Genomic DNA, 23,357 nt, shown 5'->3' on the forward strand with positions numbered 1-23,357 from the left:
TGAGTTCTTTATATATCCTGGAGATTAATGCTCTATCTGAGACATGTGGCAAAGATTTTCTCTGATTCTACAGGCTCTCCCTTCATGTTCTTGATTGTTTCCTTTGCTGTGGAGAAGATTTTCAGTTTGATTCTATCCCATTTATTGATTCTTGATTTTACTTCTTGCAGTCTAGGAGTCTTGTTGAGGAATTGGTTCCTATGCTGACTAATGGAGTTTGGGGCCTACTTTTTCTCTTCTAGAAGGCGCAGACACCTGCTTTTTTATATAAAAGGATATGTGCTCTGTTTCTTTTTCTTACCTCAAGTTCAGTGTGACTATAAGCATATGCATTCAATATTATCATGCTGAAGTTCAAACCTTAAGATTTATTATCCTTATGAGGTTGTTAGGGCAACCATATGTTGTGCTTGTAAATAGCATATAATTATTTTTTTTCACTTCAAAACTATTTATTGGTTTTCCAAACATAGTACTCTGGTGGATTAAGAGCCCCTAATAAAATCAATTCAGCTAGACAGCTATTGGACTGAGAAGAGTTGGTAGACATTTATTCTTCTGATTTTTCTAACTAGTAATGGATATTTATAGTTTTATAGATATAATTATTGCCTTCTACAAAAAGTTTGCCAAAAATCTCTAGGATAATTAGATAAAGAGGACTATATTACAGTTATAATAATATCATGTGAGAAATATAAAATTTTACATTGCTTCTATTGAAAAATATTCTATAAAATATCAGAATATGAAAAATTTTCAAAAATAGTATAAACTTCTGTGGGTCCAGAATCCAATTTAAGAGAGACAACATTACCCAATATAGTTGAAACCCTATACATACAGTATGCCTGAGATATTTGGTGTTCTGGATTTGATGTTTATAATTCTCATGTTTATAATTCTCATTTATAGTCAAATGAAAAGCTTTCAACCCATATAACAAAGTACTTCTGTATCATTTTAACTGGAACTGAAATTGTGGAGTGAAATAAAAACCTGAGAGATTTCATTATTTTTTCTTTTGACACAAGGCAAAATCAAAAAGAGCCTATTTCTCTTTTATTTTCCCCTTCTCTGCCCAGGACTACTCCAAATTACTTTTTAGGGTATTTACTCTGTCCCTCTTCCTAGTACTGAACCTGTTCAGTACTGTTATTATTTTGTACATTACTCTCTCGTACCCTGTTAGAAAGACTATTAAATTGCATTAGTCTATGAAAAGAAAATTGTTATTTATATATAAACATTGATCTGAGTTCTTTATTTTTATTTAAGGTAGTTGAATTTTCACCATTTGCAACAAAACCTGTTTCCTGATTCAGGTTTTAACAAATTCTCATCACCTTCTAAAATAACCCTGTTCTTTAGTGTAAATCATGAGAGATTTTAAGTTGGCGTCATTATCATTATGAGAAATGAAAGAAAAAATAGGGAGTTCATAGAAGCGTCTCAGGAAATAAGCCACAATGCAGCCTGCTAGGCTTCCCCCATCTGCACTTGCTCTAAGCCTCGCCTCCCTTGTTCTTCATGTGTCTCTGAAGAAAGTCATATCTTTCTCCACCACTGCCACAAAATCTGTTTGTTTGTTTGTTTGTTTGTTTTACATTATTACTGGAGTTTGAGAGAGAACCCTGCTAGGTTTATGTAGCTTTAACTTAGAGGATTCAGATATAAGACATCCAAAGCAAGCAACCAACTTTATGACTTTTCTGTGGGTGTACATGCTGGTACTTCCAAAAGGTGATCAATGTAAGGTGCCTGTGAAGTTAGCTGAGTTTGCTGTGGTGTGCTCTTCTGAAGCTGGATGGAACCTTGGGCAGTTTTTAGGTCTCACAAGGAAATCATGTAAATTCCATCTGTTAGTTCAATTACCATTAATAATGTCCTTTGTTACTTGTTCATTGTAAAATATGTTGTTATCCTTTAGTTTTTTTTTAAAATGGACATATTAGCCTTGTGTTTATTTGGATGGAAAAGTGAATTCATACATGGCCCCATGTTGGAAAATCTGAGTTCACATTGTAAACGTGCTTCCCTTTGTAAGTTTTTGGGACTCTGCTTTCCAGTTAAAAATATTGGAAGGCAATGATAAAGAAATTATTTCTGTTCTGTAATTTTATAATAGCCTTGTTTAAATGACTCATCTTTATTGCTGCAGCCGGACTGCGGCACTATATAAGTGAAGAAGCTTTCTTATAAATGTAAATCCAATTCTTGTTCTAGGTAAATCCCTTAAGTATAAAGTATGTTGGCTGGGTGCTGTGGCACATGCCTGAAATCCCAGAAACTTCAGAAGATTGAGGCAGGAGGATCACAAGTTCTAGGTCATCCTCAACAACTTAGTGAGACCCTAAGCAATGTAGTGAGATGCTGTCTCAAAAAATTAAAGGGGCTAGCGATGAGCTCAGTGGTTTTAATCCCCAGTACCAAAGGAGAAAAAAAAAGGAAAGAAAGAAAGTATGTGTTACCTTACATTACACATGTATGCTGTTATTAAATTCTGGACCCTTATTTATAAGGATATATATACCCTACAGAAGACTGTCATATGACAGTCTTCAGAAGCTATTGAATGGCTTCACCTTGCTCCATCTCCTCCAAAATCTTTAATTTTTTTTTTAAATCAGTTTGTGTCCATTTTGTCTTTTGTCTTAGAATTGCTTAGTGTTTTTTTTCCTACTGATTTCTCTGAAGATATAATGACCATGATTAATTTTATCCTAGAATAAAAATTTTAACCATGTGTACACATGTATAAACATTGTTTTCTAAGGAATGATGGTACCATGTCATGAAAGACTCAAGTGATTAAAGTAAGACGTTACTTTTTTTATTTTTTTTACAACAACAATAAAAACAATAACAGCTTGAGTCAGAGATTGGAACAGAGTAATGGAAAACAAAGAGATGGTGTTAATCTGATATCCACAAGTTTACATGTAATCAGATAGTTTCTCTATGACCAACGCCCTTAATGGAAAATGTTCTCTCCTCTCTGGTTTCATTAAAGTGGCTAATAGACCCTGCTGAACTTTTAGTACAAGATGTAAACTAGAAAATAGTTATACAAGAACATGATTCATAGATTAGGAATCATGTTTTTTGTTAAGGTGCTCTAGCACATTAAGAAATTAGATTAACTCACTATTAATTTCTTTACTTACCGCACATATAACAAAAACGTTAATTGTAGCTCAGCAAATGAGCTACAGACTAAAGGACAAAAGAAATGCAATTGGATATTTCAGTTTTCCTCCTAGAGAGAACACTTTGATCAATAGCAAATTTCTAAGTTCACAACTATGCTGACAGGCCTGTAGTGTATATCACTTTACTATACATTATTTAATCAGATAAATAGAATCTTGACTCTTTTTTCATTTCTAGAGCTGAAACCCAGGCAGAGCCATGCACATTCTAGGCAAGCTCTGTACCACTGAGCTATATCCCTGACCGCTTTTTTAGAGACAGGGTCTTGCTAATTTGCCCAGGTTGGCATCAAACTTGCAATTCTCCTGCTTCATCCTCCCCATTAGCTGGGATTACAGGCATGTGCCACCACATCCAGTTACCCATGGATTTTTTAAAAATAAAATTATAAAGATTTTTTTATTATACTCTATAAATAGGATGTGTTCTAAGAATCCTGTCAGTTCCTTATAAGACATTAGATCTGTCAAAACGTTCAAAGTTGATATTTTGTCTTCAGAAATGTATTATTGTACTTTGACACACAAAATAGATAACTATTTATCAATACATTTTCCCAACAGAGGATTACCACCTTAACTGTCACGGTAACTCCTGTCGCATGATTTCTGTGGTCTGTGTCTTTAGTGTTGATGCATGCAGGGCAAAATGGTACTCAGGGAGCAACTGTCTTATCGATACTTAATCTTATTTTTCTTTATATTAATAACCTTTACAACATTTGCTCTAGTTGAATCACCTTGTTTCATGAAAAATCATGAGAAAAGCTATTCATTTTCTTAAGTCTTTGACCTTCTCAAAGCTTTGTTCTTTGGGGTGGAGGGAAAGAAGTATATCTAAAGACGCAGGTAATAGGAGGAGACGAATTCATCCCACCAAGATGAATGTGGGACATGGAAGCAATTTTAAAACTGTCTTACAGAACCAAAAGCATCTTGAGTATTATTTTGACCTAAAACATGTTAATATTTTAGCATATAAGTATAGTTTTAATAATTACGTTAACAAGTGAGATATTTTCCCACTTCACATAAATATTGGGAGGAAACTAATTATGATAGAAATAATGGAGGTGTGCTGTGTGCCTGTTATTTAAAGCATGAATTTTAATACATATATACATACTTGCTACTTTTTAAAACTCTGACTTTTTTTTTTAATTTAGGGTCCCCCTGGGCCTCCTGGACCTCAAGGACTACAAGGGCCAAAGGTTATTCTTTAATTGTTTGTTACATTTTAATCACGTATAATGCAGAGAAATTTTTTAAAATTTTTTATTTGTTCTTTTTAGTTATACATGACAGTAGAATATATTTTTAAATATATACACATGGGAGAGACCCATTTTAAATACATGCATCTTGAAAATGCTGGGGAAGCAAGTCAGCAATATTGTTTCAAGGAAAAAAATCTTGAGATCTGAACTAGAAGAAAAGAGAAAATAAGAAGGAAGATAACGTTCTTCCCTAAATTTAATGTCATTCCCAATTAAGAAAAAATAGAAAATATCAACCAAGGGAAAAATATGTTCCACAGAAATTACAAAGAAATACTAAACATGGTGTTTAAAAAATATTTAAATAGAAGAGGATTGAAGGAGATCTACACCGACACTTCCAAAGATCCTTCCTTCCAGTTCTTTTGTAATAAAAAGAACCAGGGAAGCTTTTGCATGATGCATTCATAAACAACAAAGGAATCATTTTGAAGTCGCGTTTTCTAACACATCCCTTTATCATATATGTTCAGACATTCTGCCATTTAATTTTTTAATTTATTTGTTCTTTTTATTTGATGTTCAAAAAATCAAATAACTCTTGTTTGGTAAAAGAAGGAGAAATGCAAAATTTATCTACCTAATTTATTTGTTCTTAGTTACACATGATAGTCAAATGTATTTTGATATACATACATGGAGTCTAACTTCCCATTTTTGCGGTTGTACATGATGTGGAGTTACGCTGGTCATGTATTCATTAAAGAACATAGGAAGGTCATGTCCAGTTCATTCTACTGCCTCTACTGCCGTTCCTATCCCCATTCCTGCTCCCTTCCCTTCATTCCCCTTTGTCTAGTCTAATGAACTTTTACTCTTCCCTGCTCTTGTATTAGAGAGAACATTCAGCCTTCAGTTTGGGGGGATTCTGCCATTTAATTCTTTCCTAATGAAACACACCAATCACAAACAGTAGAAACGTGGAATGACTTGCCTATTCCTACCCTTTGTCAATTATGTTAGCTCTATCCCTCCAAACTAAAGCTTAGTCATTTGACCATGTTTGATCAATTAACACATGGCCAGGGATTCTGGCTTTTCAGAACTGAACTACATGTGCTGAAATATGACTTTCGTCATTGGATTCTTGTAGGAGATTCAAATGGTTTCAAAATTCATCTTCTGTTTATACTTCTCAAGTCAGTTTACTGGCTAAGTCTGTCATACACACGCACACATGCATCATTTTTTGTACCTTTTTCTAGATACTTAAAAATACAAATCTAGTACATAGAAAATTTCTCTATTAAACAAATTAATATAAAGTAAAATATGACTGAGGCCCTTGCCTATGTGGGGTGTATTGAGAACATAAATCCTAGATTCAAACAGATTTCATGTGTAACATTCATGCATTTCATATATAACATTAATAAAAAGTATGGGATTTTTACATTTTCCATTTCTCCACCATATTCTAGTCCCTACAAGATATAACACAATTGTTTGCTGCAGGCAAACCGTCTATATCCCTGGTGATCAAGTCTGTCTGGACCCCTACTCCTTAAGTATTTGGTGAGCAAGACTGGACACCTTAGATGGAAATCTGGTCTCTCCCCCTTACCATCTACTCCCGCCATCATTTCCACCATCCTATTATCCTCACCCCACCCACCCCACAGTAGTCTTGTAATTGAGATCTTGTGTTAACTGATGCAGTTCTTTATGCTGTCCATGATCTCACCTGGGGTAATTGAGGCAAGATGTGTCTCCAACCATAAGACAGCAAAATGTAGCCTGACTCTAGCACAAAAACGTTTTCTCTCTCTAGACTCAGTCTCAGACTGAGAAATGCGGATTCAGCCTTTCTGAATTCGCATTTCTCCTTCCTTTACCAAACAAGAATGATTTGATTTCTTGCACATCAGATAGCTCTCACAAACCATAATTGACAGTGAAGGATAAATGAGTAGTGCCTGAATTATGCTCTTCTTTTAAGCCTCTGTGTATCATATTTTAAAGGTAAAACTTAACAAAGCAATCATGATGGGACCCTGAGTGCTGACAAGTATTCAGACTCTGAATGAAACTAGGGCTTAGCCAGGTGCATCCAACCTCAGCAGACTTGTTTGTAACAAAATAAACTTTGCTGCTACCACAAAGAGCAGGAAGTCTAAAATGAGGAAAGGGCCTTTTTTTCTGCTTTTTTATTTCATTTGTTTAGAACTGTAAAAATCATACCTTCTTTAAACATTGGAAAGCTCAAATTTCATGCTGTGACCCATGGCTCTTAAAGTTTTTACCAGGGAAGGGAGTCCCAGCCATGTCCATTTTGTCATTTATAACATCACCACACAAGCCTTTTTAGAAAACACAGCCTACAGGCACTCCCTTGGAAATCTGTCTGAGGCAGGGCACTCAACTCTAGGAAAAGCTGTTTTTAGAATTTCTATAGAGTAGGCATCAGGAAATTCGCTACAAAATCATATTCTACCTTTCAAGGAATTGTTTTATCTGTACCTTCCAAAAGTGAAAGGTGAATAAACCTGTTGTTTGAATCATCTCTAGCATATTGTTTAATTTTTTTTTCTAATGGAACATCTTCAGTTTGAAAATAACACATAAAAATCTGTTTTGTTTTGAGTTTGTCAAAAGTTCCAATAAATCATATGAACAGTAAATTTTACTTCATTCCTAGCATAGTATAGGAAATTGAAATGATCAAAAGCAATTTTATGTGGATTAAGATATTATCTGATTTATTATGTCATCCTCCATTGTGGCTTTGCTGGACACAGCACACTCACAGACTTTATGAATTTACTCAAACTGTTCCAGTTAAAATGTTGCTATAAATTCATGAGGCTCAGCATTCTAATTTTAGTTTAACTGTTATGTTTTATTTTTTATGAAACTGGAAAAAAAGATAAGCCAACTAGATTTTTTTATGGAGAAAAAAACTAACTGAGGCACATAGGTGTTGCTATAGGATATGCTCAGTCATCAAATTATCAGTCATCTTCTACCATTTTTTTCAAACTGGCATCTTACATGGCAAAAAAAAAAAAAAACCTGACTCTTAGCTACATATACAACATTTTGAAGGAAGAGCATTAGTTCACTTAACTGAAATATATAACAGAGTATTCTTGGGTTATGATGAATTTGATAAAAGTCAGATTGTACTTTTCAACTAGCATCATTTTTTATTTAGTGTAGCATATTGCCGATGATAATGGAGGCAAGCTATTACTTTTTATCTTAACAGGGAGAACAAGGATCTCCAGGAATCCCAGGAGCTGATGGAGAACAGGTAATTTTCAAAGACATATACCATTTCTAAAAGCATCATTATTGATCACTACTTTTATTATAGATTTGAAGCCAAACATCAAGTTGTCTTCTGCCACCAAGTCTGGTGGGGTTGGCCTGTTGCTCTTCTCTGTCACTAGATTCCTAAAAATCAAAGTCTGACTAACCAATAAGATCCAGATCCATTCAGATCCCCACTCATTCACCCAGTCTAAGATTTTGAACTAGGGAGTACAAAATAGGCAGCTAGCAAAGAAATGTTTCAGTCCCTAGGAAGACAAACAGGTTTATGCAACTCAGGGGTCCCTTACCATAATTATTGTGATCTTCACTGAAGAATGGGCTATCTGGTTATATTTAGGATGAAAATGATCAACAATAGAAATTAGTTTCAGCACTAGTGTTACACAAATCAGATTTGCTAACCTTCAAAATACACATTTATCTATTTCCTCACTATAAAAGGAAAATAAAAATAACATCCTGGCTCACCATATAGAAATGCCATGAGGATAAAATTAGAACACTAAAACAGTTGAAGTATTTTTTAAGCATTGATTGATTAAACGCTAGTGTACAGTAAATGATTTACCTGTCTGTAGGCTGGACCATTTGAAAACTCAGGATGACTAGAACAGTTAAGGGGGAGGGGAATGTCGAAAGTAGAAGTGGGAGAAGTATCTTTGGGCCTTGTAATAATATTAGATCTCAATTCTGTGAGAATTAAAGTCATTAAGTTGTTTTCAAGCCTGCTCAGGTAGAATTGCTGCCAATTAAATACATGAAATCAGGAGAAATCGTGTCAAAACCTAAGCTCATGCTTTTCATATTTAATTGGCTAGTAGAACTCAATCCCTTCCACTAGTGGGTAAATAGTATTGATTCAGTGTAGACGGTTGCTGTAAGAAATAGCCCTGCCTAAGAATGAAAATCAGAATCATCCCAGCATAGGACCTAGTGATAAAATTGATCAGATTTCTGTTTTCCCTAGAATGTAACTATCAGGGGTCAGAAGGCTCCTCACATGCAAACCCTCTCATTTTTAGGGACTCAAAGGCTCAAAGGGAGACATGGGGGACCCAGGTATGCCAGGTGAAAAAGGAGGAATTGGACTTCCTGGATTACCGGTAATTTTTTACTTTTTCTTATGAAATGTTCTAAGTTAAGGCAATTAAAAAAGAATTATGTTCTTAATACTCCAACTGGGAAACTAAAAATTTTAAATCTTGTAGCTAGATGAATTATGAAGTAAATTTTACCTTCAAGTTCTTCCTAAATTATATTCACTAGAAGATAGTAAAATAAGTGTAATTGGTCACTTTAGTATGCATAAGATGGTAGTAACCGATTATAAAATAGATAATGAAAAACAAGCCAAAAAATGTGGAACAATTAAAGAAAAAATTACTTGGTAAATTGTTCTTCTTGTTTGATATTTTGTAATGGGTGCATTTATAGTTTCCCTCATAATTTTTATTGAGAATTTGGAGGGGGGAGAATATAGAAATTATAAGAAAAATGTATGCTTGATTTTGGGGGGTTTATTTGTTTTTGCATTACTGGGGATTGAACCCAGGGTTTGTTCCATGCTAGGCAAGTGCCATGTCACTGAGCTACATTCCCAGTCCACAAGAAAAAAATGTAATAAACTTCACTGCCCTATGTGTTTTTTTTAGGTAAGGAAGTATACAAATGTCCATGAAAACTAAGTTAAAAGGCTCTTTGCAATTTAAAATGAGCACCATCATAAAAGATGCATTTATAACCCAACAGTTGTAAACTTACTGTGTAAGTTTCACTAATCAAGCCCAGTCTAGATTTTTAATTCATTTATATTTTACATACCACCCACAGACCTAGGAATCTTATAGTAAGCTTGCTGCTTTAAGCTAAACTACAAGGAGATAAATTTACTTTTTTTTAATACAATGTGCATAATATCATAAAATTTCAAGAGAATAATGGATTTGAGGAGAAAAATTCAGTTTTCTCTCACACTTTGGAAATAACTTCACCTGCTTAACTCTGCTTGTTGGTCATTTGCAGGGTGCCAATGGAGTGAAGGGAGAAAAGGGAGACTCCGGATTGCCAGGTCCCCAGGGTCCTTCTGTAAGTTCATGGACCTTGAACTTCCACTGTTCCTGAAAAACAGACACAAGATGATTATTTACCTAGTTCAACATGTTCCAGATGGCTTATCAATAGTAGAAAAGACTGTGAGCCACTTTGTCAAAAACTGTAAAAGAAAGGCCTGTCAACCTTGTACGGTGAGAGACCATGTGTCTCAGAAGTCTAAGTTAGAAGCAGTTTTTTTCAGAGGACTGTCCTATTCGGTGGAGAAAAAATCAATGACTTCCCCACAGGATGCGTGGGTAGAACTTTGTGAAAATAGAGCTTAACATTCTTCTTCTCTTCTCCAGAACCCTATTAGTGCTTAGTGAAATCTTTGAGAGCTTAATGATGATGATGACATTATAGAATTTCTGTGGTTGTTCTTGTTTTTATGATATTTTGTAATCAGATGCTCCCTTTCTTGTACTTTTGATTTATGCTGGCTCTTGTAGAACAACACTATTTTTTTGAAGTTATTTTATTCTCACAAAGGAATTTCTAAACCTAGAGAATCAAACTCATCGCTTCTTGGAATATCCTTCTTCCTCTGCCAATATTAATGGCCTTAGCAGAGCCCCAGCATGAGATTTGAACTAAACTGCCTTATCTAAATGAAGTAACTAAATCCGTGTTTATTTTTTGGACACACAGATCATAGGCCCACCAGGCCCTCCAGGTCCTCATGGCCCACCTGGCCCCATGGTAAGTTTCCCTTCTCTCCAAAATGTAATGGTTTATTTATGAGCATGCTACTAGAGAAAACATGAGCACATCTCTCTGAACAGCCAGCCTGTATTTTGTATGACTCTCTGTGGGACGGACAGAAAATTCCAGGTGCTTTAAGATATGGTGACTTTACTGTGTTGTCTTTAACTCCCCCAAGCACATGTGTTAGGAAGAAAGTAGTTTTATGATAAGAAAGTTGAAGACAGACAGACCAACCTGGCAAGCATTACTCCAGCCTTATGGCATAGACATACAAGGAGATAAATTTACTTTTTTTATACCATGTGCATAATATCTTTTTTTGCCACTGCTTTCATCTGTTTGGAGCTGCTGAAGAATGTTTCTAATCAAAATTGAGCCTTGACACCCTTTGCTGAAATGTTCAATAAGAATATATATAAAATAGTACAATAATAATGGAAGTACCATAATGATAATTATCCAGAGATGACATAGACTGTTGGATTTTTTTTCCCCTTTCATGTTCATGGTGCTTGTGATGATTCATAGGCCCAGTGTCTATGGTAGTGTCCTTCAGTGACCAACAGACGCAAGTGGTCCTGACCTCATAGAACTAAAGAAGGCAGCCATTAAACAAGTGTGATTCTCTAAGTGCCAGACTAATGACAGTTGCGTTAAGGCTAGAGTGTGGAAGGCAGAGTGTTTCAAATGCTTTTGACAGGGGCAGGATGAGGTACACTCATCTCTAAAGTGTGTCAGTAAACCAGAAAACTTCAATAATACAGATTAATTTGTGGCCCTTCTTCTTTTATTGCTCTCTAAGAGAACATCTTTGAAATGATCCAAGACATGGAAGGTAGCTCAGTCATCCATTTCTTATTAATTTCAATTTTGTAAGAGAAAGCTACAACTGACCTTGTTTTCTTAAAATGAATTTATTAAGAATTGAGCAAATAGCATAATTTTTGGCTTTTTTACTCTCCCTCAAGTTTTAAGCTACAAGGTTAAGTTAGAATATGCTACTTCCTGTTCATATGATAAAATTAATTGGCTTAAAGGAATTTTAACCTATTATTAAAATGAGATAAGAATACCTGATAAAGTGACAGTCATTTCCTGAAAACTTAACTAAAGGACAAATATTATTCTAATGTAGACATGTGTAACAAATATCTAGGCATTGCTTGATCAAAAATGTTTTCTGGTGTTTTATGATTTCACTGATGTATTTTTAAATGTTCCTTTCCACAAATAGTTTATTTAAGTTACTTGAAAAGCTTAAAGCAATCCCACAGTAAGCTTCCATTAATTTGATGATTAGCCTTTATATTTAGATTGCCATTTTAGAAAAAGCATGTATTTTGTGGACAATCTTTGCGTGCATTATGATTTCCTTCCATTAGTAAAGAATTGTTAGGGCTTTCAAGAATTCCTCCTTGTAAAAATAAATACAATATAAATAAAAATGCTCCTGATTTTTAAATTGTTGCTGCTACAGGGCCTCATACCCAGCTTGCTTCACCTCACTTCCTGTCTCCTTTAGATTCTTTAACACCTGAGTCTGTAGGAGTTAATGAGCACTGGTACTTAAAAGTAGATCTTTGACAAAGAGAATCCCACACTTTAAGTCCTACCTCTATAGACTTATGAAGTATCTCAAATATTCTACCTGACTAAAAAAATGGAAATTTGAGAAAGAGAAATAATGTTGAGTTTAAAATAGTTTATTTTTCTCTAATTTTTTTTCTTCCATGTAACTCCAGCACATTTCTCCCTCCCTCTCATAGACATTTAGCAGATAGGATTGCTATTAATGCATTTCCTATTACAGAGCAAAACAAGAACTGGAAGGACCTTTTGGTAGGTAACAAATAGCAACCACAGACCCACCTCTCACAATAGCTCAAACAAGAAAATTCTGGTTTTATAACTCTTGCTTCTTGATAAAATATTCACTTCTGTTGGGAAACAGTGAATCAATTCTTCATTAAAAGCCATGTTTTCCATTTATAGGGACCCCATGGACTTCCTGGACCAAAGGTAATCCAACACATTCCTTACTTGATTTCTGTTTTCTTTATTATCCGTGGGGGAAGCATGACGGAAGCATGTCTGTCCTGTCTTATTTATTTGTCAAGTAATTTTGATAATCCTTAAGCCTTTAAGCATTCAGATATTAATACAAAATGACTTATAACAAATTTAAGTGATATCACCTACAGTTAAATTATTCCTCATTTTATTTTTTCCTTGTTGCTAAGTAAAAGTTTCCTAAATTACTAATTGTTATATATTCGAATCAACTCCTTAGCAGACATCCAATGAGATTCTTAGACTGATCCAGGTGCTTTTTTCATCCCCTTCCTGGTGTCTAGCTGTAGGTTTGGTTGCTATTAATTGGAATGTCTTGCTTGCCATCACACAGGACTGCATCTTAATGCTTTGACTACCCAACATCTTAGTTCTGTGCTCTCCCAGAGGCCAGAATGGTGTAGAATGGGTTGGGGGTGCGCTGGCAGGTGCACACCACATCACTCATCACTCACCTGCCTTCTGTGTACTTTGTGTTAAAAGAGATCTGTCCTTGTCAGAATCAGTGCCGCTTCCATTGTGAAGATGTTATCTTCACATAGACATAGAGGACATCACAGAGGATGAAAATGAGCCCTGAAAGGGAAGCTCCTCCTTCCAGAGGGCATATGTGATGAGAACTTCTGTTCTAATCTCAGTTCTGCCACTGACACCTTGAGTAAATTACTGACTCTGTCTGATTTTTAAGTTATTCAACCAGATAACTTATCTCCTAGAGTTGTTGTGATGCTCTAATGAGGCTAATGATAAGACACTTAGCAAATATCTGGTTCAGTTGTTGATAAACACCTGATACATGGCATTTATTGTTACCTTGTAATTTGGTACTTTCTTCCAAACAGAAAAAAAAAAAAATCTATAGCTTGTCCTCAAGGTTGCTAAACAGAAAGTTGGTAACTCCTGAAATTTTCTCATAGTGAGTCATTGCATTTAAAAGGTGGTGGAGATACATAAATGACATGTTGATGCTGGGCATCAGAAAGTCCAGAGACAGCCCATTCTCTCCTCGGTAATCTGGCCTCTCTCATCCAATAGCCTCTCCCATCCAATACCAGTAGGTATTAGTCAAACTTAGGACGCCTTGATTTTCCTTTTGAGGTCAGGCAGGTGACACTGAAGAAGGGAAGGGGTTCACACCTCTTTCTTGTTAGAATGCCTTGCCTTCTGCTAAGGCCAGTGTCAGAGCCTCAGAGGTATGCAATAGAGTCTGGGGTGAAAGTACTTTTCTAGGGTCAGAAGGAGAGAGCCCATCTACTAGCTTGTGATCTTTGTAGTTAACTTCTCCGAGTCTTTTTTCTATCCTAGACCAAATCCATGATTCCCAGTCTTAGTTTCTACTTGGAATTGAAGGTGCCACCAAAGATCAGCCTAATGATAATGACCAACAGTAAAGCCATCAAGACTGTTTCTAGTTCCCAGAGTGATTCAGATATGCCAGCACCATTGAATGCCTAAGATCCTTTTAATATCTAAAATCCAATCGTTTTTTTTCCTCCCATGATTTTATTTGTCATTTAAGTCAGATTTCAGATCATTATAAATTTGAAAAGATCTCATAGATGACCAGTACTAGTTCCTTGATTTTCTTGCTGATAAACTACAGGTCCAGAAAGTTTAGGTCATGCTAGTTAATGACAGATATGGGACTGGAATTGGGTCCAGACATGAAATTTTGTCTCTTTCAACTGGATTTGACCGTTTCTAAACTGACCTTCTCAATCATTGTCTGCTCCTGTCAATGCATGATATTCCACCGAGGAATTCTGTAGCCTACTAGGGCTACCCTGCCTGTCCTTCATCTAAAGACCACTCGCTAATAGGGCACATACCTGCGGAGCCATAAGTTTAAACCAGTTGACTGAAATTGGCTAGCAAGCCTTTGCCTTAGTATCACACTGACTATGACTGTGGCATTCCCAGGATCAGACCTTACCAAACATAGCACGTTTGAATTTCCTTTAGTGGCTGCACTGCAAACTCCTATCATCAAAATCCTGAAAATCCACCTTGCCACGCCAAGGCTTCCATGACTCTATGACCCCTTTGAAAGTTCAAATATCTAGCTAGCATGGTCCCACAGAACATCCTGGTGAGACGTTCACTTGGGAGGCTTATGAGAGAGACCCATTCTCTGCTCCTGTGGCCTGGGCAGGGCTCTGGACCACTTTATATTTGACAACCACCACACTGGTTTTCATTGTCAGGCAAATTGGGTAAACACTGCCTAAGTCCCTTCTACTAATGGGACCATAGCCCCTCCCACAGCCTGAAATCATCTTTCTTTCACAAGACTTTCAAGACTTCCTTGAAAACTTAATATCTATATTTAAAAGTTGAAAAGTGTTCCAGTCAGATCTTTGTGTTCATCTCTAACATGTGATTATTGATGGAAAATATAGGTATGCTAGATTTTAAATAAATTGTCAGGAGAATTTATCACTTAGCATGGCTTTTATAATGTCAGCCTGAGTTAAAATCACTGGGCAGATTCTAACATTGGGCAGATGGATGGTGAGTAGAACTACATTCACGTTCTTTGATCTTCATATTCTCCTCTGGGACTGGCAATTTGTTGTAGAGTATTGATTAATCTGTGTAGGAACCGACTTGGCAATGTCAGTAAAAGGAGAACTTGCTGAATGGCAATACTTCAAACATCAGCTGCTACATTTTTAGCTCATTCTCCTGGGCAAAATGCTTAAAGGCTTAAAATATCTGTCTATAACACTGTCCCGCAAATTCCAGTTTTCCATTCCAGCAGAGTGGGTTTTTCCTACTGGGCCTGCTTAAGCATCCTCCACTCTGTCTTTGATTTGCTTGATTAGAACAATGTAGTGTTCACATTGATTTCCTTGGGATGGAACTCAAAAATTCAGGGACTCAGTCATACAGCTTTTGACAGGAAGAAGCACAGTTTCTCAGGAGTTTTGCTTTCTAGAACATTATTTGTTGATTTCAGTTTATCTTTAAATTAATCTTTGAACAAATCAAGCCTGACTCTGCTGTTACATAAAACTGGAATCTGCAACAATTTCAGAGACTGGCTCTCTTCTGTCACATTTTAAACACCCATAATAGCAACCGAAATTAGCATTTGCTTTTGCATTTAGGGTGAACCAGGGTTAAATGGTGTTAAAGGATTGAAGGGTGAACCAGGTCAAAAGGGTGACAGAGGACCCCTTGGTCTTCCAGTAAGTAAAGAAAACTTTCCATTTCAGTGCAAATCTCAGATTTTTCTTTCTACCCTAAACAACAACTCTGGTTTACTTACCATTGAGATTTCTGGAATTAGAAAACATTATGTCAGAGCAGAGCTCAGCCTAGTTCTGTTTTCTCCAGTGTTTCCTCTTGTGTTAGAGGAAGACCCCAAACAATGCTGTGGATGTTCTGTCATTCTTCAATTACATACATGCCAACCTTCCTCTTTCAGGGCTGACAGTTCTTCCCCCATCCTCCTCCTCCAAAAAATGTTATGCTCATCATTCCACTAGTTCTCCCAAATGCTTTTATAATTGAGTGCAATATAAGATTTGCTATCAATTGTTTTTTTCTCCTTGGGTATCAAAAAACTGTAGCCCTCCTGGTGGCAGGTATGCAATTGGCCATTGTTGATGGCGAGAGGTCAGTGCTATGGCTCCTTGCATATCAATCACATCGTGTTCTACATGTTGTATGTTGTTTGTTTTGGAAATTCCCCGTTATGAGGGTCTTTATAGCAATGGTGGATAGTATGGGAGAAATAGCTTACAAGTGCTTAAAGATTTTTATTTTTAATGAAAAAGGGATTTCTCTCTTCATGCGCATTATGCCCCAACAGATTTTTCAAAAATCTATTATTGAATATGAGGCTTTAGTTTCAAGCTTTTAGCATGCTGTCTATTCAGCCAATGCCAAATCGGTAAAGAACATTGTAGAATACATTAGTGAGATATGATAAAATCAGTGATCATAGTTTATCCTTGTATTTGAGATATTGGAGTTGGGATTAATGACTACTTATTTTTCCCATAGACCCTGTGCTTTAAGCACTGGGTCCACTTGAGAGCCAGGGTTTTATAGATAAGGCACAGGAGATTTTGTGTATGTATTCATTTATTGATTAAATGATAAAACCCTATATTAGAAATAGGTTAAGTTACACCAATTAGATCCGTGAACCATAGGCATAAAACCTCTAACATATGTAAGTCATTAATTCAGCATTCTAGGTAGATATCTCACACGTAAAATTATCATTTGGCCATTCATTTTGAAATGTTATAATAAAGCATCAAAGGGTAATAGAAACAAACTATTAACCTGATTTTTTAGTTTTCTCCAGTTTCAAAATTTAGAGCTGTTGATAATTTTTATGCAATATCTAGCCAAAATCTCTGTGTCTGCTACCATTAAAGAATAGCAATACACTTTTTTTTACTGTAATCATTAATTATACTATGGTTCATAATAGAATCACCCTGAAGGAATTTTGAATTAAAAATTCTAAAAATACCCCAAAAGTATGTTGTTTAGCTTTATTGGTGGGATTTTCAGCTGAATAGATTCTTTTTATCTGAAACACAAAATTGGTTCTGAGACCTTGACATAGCATGGTCCTCCTAAATACTCTTGATCTTTAAGTACTATAAATAAATATTTGGGCGTTGAAGCCTCATCAAATAAGTAATTGTACTTATTGAAACAAACATTGGAAATGTCACTTTTATTTTCACTGTTTTTATGTAGCCTAGAGTTCAAGGTAAAGAATAGCATTCATTGCCTGGGAACAGATTTAGATCTTTAAGACATTTTTTTAAATTCAGGCTTTGATGAAAGATTTTTTGAAATGAATTGAGGAGCAATTTAGTTTGGGAATTATTTTTTGTCCTGGTCTCAAAGATTCCCCCACCACACCCTGCTCTTGAGTTGTTTTTTTTTTTTTTTTTTTTTTTTTTCCTGTTCTTAGAAGTCCCTCTAGTGGTCACTAACATGAACAGTAGGAACAACCTGGAATACAATAACTGTCATTCACATAAAATCCAGAGTCATCCTGGCACATTAAAACCCAGCATTGTTTGTCCACAAATACTATTTTAACAAGTGTAACTCGACCTCTATTTTTTTCCTCTGAAACACATACCTCGATTATTATAATGAGCCCTTCTTACAAGATTGCCACTTTTTTCCCTTCAGAACCTAAAGAAATATATTGTAAATGATTCAGTCTCTAGAAAATGAAGTTCAGATGGAATTTAGATAGAAGCTTCTTACTGGAACCAGTAACTACTTTGCAGTACACTTTGTAAACCTCATTAACTTGGTTTCTGTAAAAAGAATTTGCCTAATAGAAATGTCATTAAAAATGCCATCATCTGTGGGGTGTTTATTGTCACGTGGTTTGTTGTTGTTTTTTTTTTAACTAACAATTTGTAGCAATGTGATATTCATCCCAGAATCCCGTGACTGTGTATTATGTTGTTGAAGTGTTGCATTTGTTCATTGGCACCTCATACTAATCTCTGTTCTTGTCATTCGTGTTACACCCACCAACCCTGCTACCAACCAAATCATACAGGGAGCATCTGGCTTAGACGGAAAGCCAGGAGCCCGGGTGAGTCAGTCCCTGTCTTGCTCTGGCATGCTTTGTGGCTGTGAAACGTGCTTCAGGGCAGACCCCTTTGCTCCGTGTGCTCTCATCAGGCGATGAGGAGGGGTACTCAGGGGCTGGAGTCAAAGGGGAAGGTGGACAAACATGGTGGAAAATGGGAAAGGTAGAGAGTGGGTTGCAGCTGTGTTTTGAGATCCCATCTCAACTGCCAGGATATCTTTGAAATCTCAAGTTCAAAACTGGATAACTTCCTATGTGGGAAGAATGACCCATCCAATTGGCTTCATTATCTTAGTATCCCAGGTGGATTTTTCCATAACCAATAAAATATTCCCTATCATTCCATGAATGAGATCCTCTGAAGAGATTAAAGTAATATGAATTTATTTTAACTAGCTTTTCCTTTTAGGATTATGCCCATCTTAGAAATGTAACTTCTTCCTTAGAACTAACTTTCAAGTGTCTGTCCGTGGAATGATCCATCTGCCTTTTGTCATCTTGACTCTTTCTCTTTGGTTCTTAACAGCTCCATCTCTTAAATTTCAGCTGCAGATACTCAGTATTTCAAAATCTTCCAAAGATGAACTTCGAGTTGGGGCAGTAAAGATCATTTAAGATGATGAGAATTCATCAAAATTAGAATGAGTTTGAAACTTGGAATTCTCTCATATCACAAGGCTTTAACCAAATAAACCAGGACAATAGAGTAGAAATGGAAGTACTGTAGAAAAATTGTGCTGAAATAGTTTCCACATTTGCACATATTATAATAAATTATTTGCAAATCTATGCAGAATCTTCCAATTCTTGCCACGTTTTTAAGAATCTGAAAGAAATTCCAATATTTTCAGTTCTAAAAACTTGCTTTGGGCAGACATTGTTTTTCTGTGGACCCCAGTGTTCCTATAGTGATAGATCTCCTATCACAGAGATCCTGAACTAACCGGGAGGCAGAATTCAGTGGTGCCATTAATCACCGTGGCTCCCTGGTTTGTGACTTGAGAGCCTCGTGACTTCAGTCACTGAAGCAGAACCTAGAGGATCCCTATGAGCCCCTGCTATTCCCTACAGAGTAGCAAAAAAAAAAAAAAAAAAAAAAAAAAAAAAAAGTTAAATGCTGTTTTTTTGTTTTTGTTTTTTTAACATGAATCAGCATTGAAGCCTCCATGTGGCTGCAAACAAAGCTTCTTAGTGTGCTTGGCCAAGGGTGGCCATGAATGTGGAGAAAGGACTTGAAGAAGAGGTGACAGGAAGGAAAGACGGTTTCATTTTTCTTAGGATTATGGGGGCAAAGTGAAGAGGCTCCATTTAGTCAGTGAAATATATAACTAAAAGTGATATATGGCTTTTTGTATGTACTCTTCATTGAATCATGCAGTTAATATAATTCATCCCTTTTGTATGAGTTTCATGAAAACCACTGGTCTGAAAGAATCCTGTATAAAGCACTTTGAAAGGAGATGAGTTGTCTTACAGACATCCTAAGACATCATTCACCAGAAAAGGTTCAGAATAAATCAGAGCTGCTTTTCTTGCAGTACTTGTGGTATGTCTCATTGTTTTATTTTTATCTTTTTTTTTTAGGGTACAGATGGTCCTATGGGACCTCATGGCCCTGCAGGCCCCAAAGGAGAAAGAGTAAGTTGTTCCCGAAGTTATTAAGCTTAAACTGTGTATTGAAGGAAACACAGAGCATGACTTTTCCATATTAGTTGAACTTGGACTGTTTATTTTCCAGAAGAAGTAAAGGGCTATCAAGTATTAAATGAAAATAGATAGCATCTTCAGTTCAGAGTCCTAACACTGAGAGAAGAAAACCACAGAGTATAAAATAGAATAGGGCTGTCTTAATAAAAACAATGCATACATTTACATAGCTAACATAAATAGCTCCAATTATTCTTCATCTACCCATAAGGAAGATATTTTCATTTGGCCTTCATCCAGAAAGTGGAAGTCAATGGACCTACAATTTCCAGGAGTACCTATGTATTCTGGTTGATAATCTTTAATATAAAGCTACTGTATTCATTCGGAATGTTATAACATTTTTTCCAAAGGAAATTACAAAACCCAAGTATTCTTCTCTGCAGTTATATGTGCCCCCCACCTTTTTTATAGCTAAAGAATGGCTTGTTTTTCTTTAGCCATAAGGAAATAATTTCTGTGCATTATAAAACAAAAATCTTTCACTAATCTCTCTATTGCTAGGCCATGTTTCCATATCCTTGGGGGCGGGGGGAGAAGACATTCAGAATGGAAGATAAATATCTGACACAAAAAAATGTACTGAAGCATCAGCAGCTGATCATCTATCTGGAACTTCTCTCCCTTTTTCATTTCCTCACCTTGGAAAACTGTGTGTGTGTGTGTGTGTGTGTGTGTGTGTGTGTGTATCTTAATAGGTTTGTATCATTAATTTCTGTATCATCCAGCAAGGATATAACAAAAGCATCTTAAAAGTGAAGGCCTCAATATGTTAGAATGATTCACTGTGTAAGTTTGTGCTCTTATAAAAACTTGATCATTTTCACCAATCTGGAATAATTTACTTTTAAAAAAAAGAGAGCCAGGTAGTGATTTCTTTGACATACCTTCCAATTCTCCAATTCTACCTTCTATAAAAGGAATTCATTCATGTGATAAATATTTATAAAATGTTACTATGTGCGAAGCATAGTATGACTTCTAGTGTTAAATGGAAACACTCTTCTACTTATAGAAAGCCTACTTTGCTAATTTGCTCCAGTACATTGAATAATATCATTATAATTAATTCATCATCCCATAGTCTTTTATTAGAACTTATATATACATACTTAGTGCTGGAGAGGTAACAGCTATTTTCCTTGAGCTAGAAGAGTTTGCAATCAAATTGCAGAGGTGGAAAAAATGTATGCAAGAACTAACCAGAGGAAGAGGCCAAAATTAATAGTACAGGATGCACGTGTGGTGTTGAAGGCTGACTTTATCCAAGACTGGTTCTAGATGGAGATGAGTCCTAAAGGAATATATGATCTGAAGCTGCTGTTGTCTTATTTCCAAGATCAAACCAACAACTTCTGAAGATCTCCTTAATTAAAAATATTCAAAAGCTAAGAGCCTCCACAATAATGATGTAGATTCACTTTCAAGCATCATATGAAGAAACCCAGCCCTGGTACTAAAATTGGAGCAGCAAATCTCAAGCAGTCTTTGGCAGAATGCCCTGGGGCTCAAGAGGGTTTACCGTTTAGTCAATCAGCTGCTACTTCCGATAGCTCCACAGTGTCACAAGAGTATCAGGTCTCAGTGCTGGGGCAGAATTAACCAGAAGAGCAAATGAAGTCGCTAAGAATTTTTGAAGGCATAGTTTAAGTCAGATGGCGTGCAGTGTGAAGTGTTACACTTGTATTTACTCAGCACGTTAACTATCCTGACTGGATCAGGTATCAGTACTCTCCAAGTGCCCCTCACCCAAAGTGCCAAACTGGAGTGCAGTTCTCACAGTTAATTGGGGTGCCATCTGGATTCTCATAGAAAAAAAAAATTCAAGTTTTAAAGAGGTAAGAATCAACAAGGCAAGGCATCCTGGAACCAATTCTCAGTGTAGACATGCAAAGTAAAGACCATAAATGAAATTCGACCAGCCTAAAAGAAATTAGACCCTTGGCAGGTATGGTTACTCAAAATGTCTGCAATATGACTGACAGCATTAGTATTCAGCTTCGTAGACTCCGGGGTGCTCCCTGACCTTGGCTGATTTCTTCATCCTAGGTAAACTGCTTCAGAACTCTATAGGATGTTGGGTTTGAGAGTTCAACAGATCTTTGGGAATTATCTAATCCAGGAAAAGAAGTTACCCATTCAAATTACTGGGTGACTGTCTCATTCCTAAAAGTATTCAAGACGGGACCATTATGATATTTTTGACTCAAAGGGACAGCACTTACACTCAACATGGCTTAAATGAGAAAGAGATATACTGGTTCATATAGCAAAATAGTTGAAGGAGGATTCTGGCTTTGCCTCAGGGCTCATCTTCTGCCAGCAAGAACATTGGGAGCAACAGTCCCAAGCGTCCCAAGGTGAGATGGGCAGAGAACAGATAATGATCCTTAGAAAAGAAGACACCTTCCCCAGACTTTCAGCTGATGGACTGCCCCCAGTGCCTCATTGGTCAGCAACAAATCATATGTCCACTTTCAAAGAAGTCACTTGCCAGAGAAAGAAAAGTGCCTTGTTAACTTAAAGTCATTATTTGGGGAGGGCTAGTTGAGAATAGGAATTCTGCCAGCAGATGTTTTAATGACAGCTTTATTCAAATAAGCCCATAATACATTCATTTCAAAAAAACAAAAAACAAAGCCAAGTTTCTCGTTGGAAGAAGGGGAAGGCCCTGGTAATATCAAAATCTATAATCTGCATCTATTTCAAGCTAGACCTACTCCAGTGTCCATGATCCCTTTTAAAACTCCCATCTTTCACCACACATAGACCACTGTTTTAAAAAATCATGAGTAAAATTGTCAGATCAAAATGAAGGACACTGATTTTGAATCGATGCTCTTCAGGTTGTCAAACCCTATCCATGAAAAACATCACCTCTAATTGTATACTACCAATAACAACTCCCATTTATAGTATATACTTTGTATATACTATTTGCCACCATATAATTTTAATATTACTGTCACCTTTAATCTTTAGAACAGTTCTTGCAAAATGTGCATTATTCTTCTTCCTTTATGGCACAGAAAGTTCTAAAAGTCGCTGGAGGCCACACAAAGTTCCAGAAGTAGAATTCACATTTAAATCTGTGTCATTTAAAGCTGGGCTACTTTACTGAGCCTAACTGCTGCTGCTTCAGAAATAAAGTAATAATGAGTTCAATAAGTTTTTATTGTCTTCAGTAATAAGACAATATTTTGTGCCTCTACGTAACAGTGCTTGTTAGCTTCACCAAACCCTTAAATTTAGGTTCAGGAAGAATGAGTTGCATATAGATCTGGAGGGTAGAAAACAGTTATGCCATGTCCCTTTGCAGGTAAAATCAGCTGAATCTGGATTTTTTTTTTTCTTTTTTGGTACTGGAGATTGAATTCAGGAGCACGGAACCACTGAGCCACATCCCCAGTCCTATATTATATTTTACTTAGA

The 23,357-nt window shown here is 36.2% G+C and overlaps 1 protein-coding gene across 1 annotated transcript in view; it reads left to right on the forward strand.

The window, feature by feature from the left end:
- Col25a1 (collagen type XXV alpha 1 chain) overlaps positions 1–23,357 on the forward strand; it is a 444,456-nt gene that overhangs the window by 402,166 nt on the left and 18,933 nt on the right. Inside the window, exons 24-32 of the mRNA XM_078021824.1 lie at positions 3,777–3,800; positions 4,379–4,423; positions 7,698–7,742; positions 8,788–8,868; positions 9,788–9,850; positions 10,505–10,555; positions 12,554–12,580; positions 18,186–18,221; positions 19,803–19,856. Coding sequence (XP_077877950.1) covers positions 3,777–3,800; positions 4,379–4,423; positions 7,698–7,742; positions 8,788–8,868; positions 9,788–9,850; positions 10,505–10,555; positions 12,554–12,580; positions 18,186–18,221; positions 19,803–19,856 — 426 coding nt within the window. The remainder of the gene's footprint in view (positions 1–3,776; positions 3,801–4,378; positions 4,424–7,697; positions 7,743–8,787; positions 8,869–9,787; positions 9,851–10,504; positions 10,556–12,553; positions 12,581–18,185; positions 18,222–19,802; positions 19,857–23,357) is intronic.

This window comes from Ictidomys tridecemlineatus, chromosome 9 (genome assembly GCF_052094955.1).
Source record: "Ictidomys tridecemlineatus isolate mIctTri1 chromosome 9, mIctTri1.hap1, whole genome shotgun sequence".
Classification (NCBI taxonomy): domain Eukaryota; kingdom Metazoa; phylum Chordata; class Mammalia; order Rodentia; family Sciuridae; genus Ictidomys; species Ictidomys tridecemlineatus.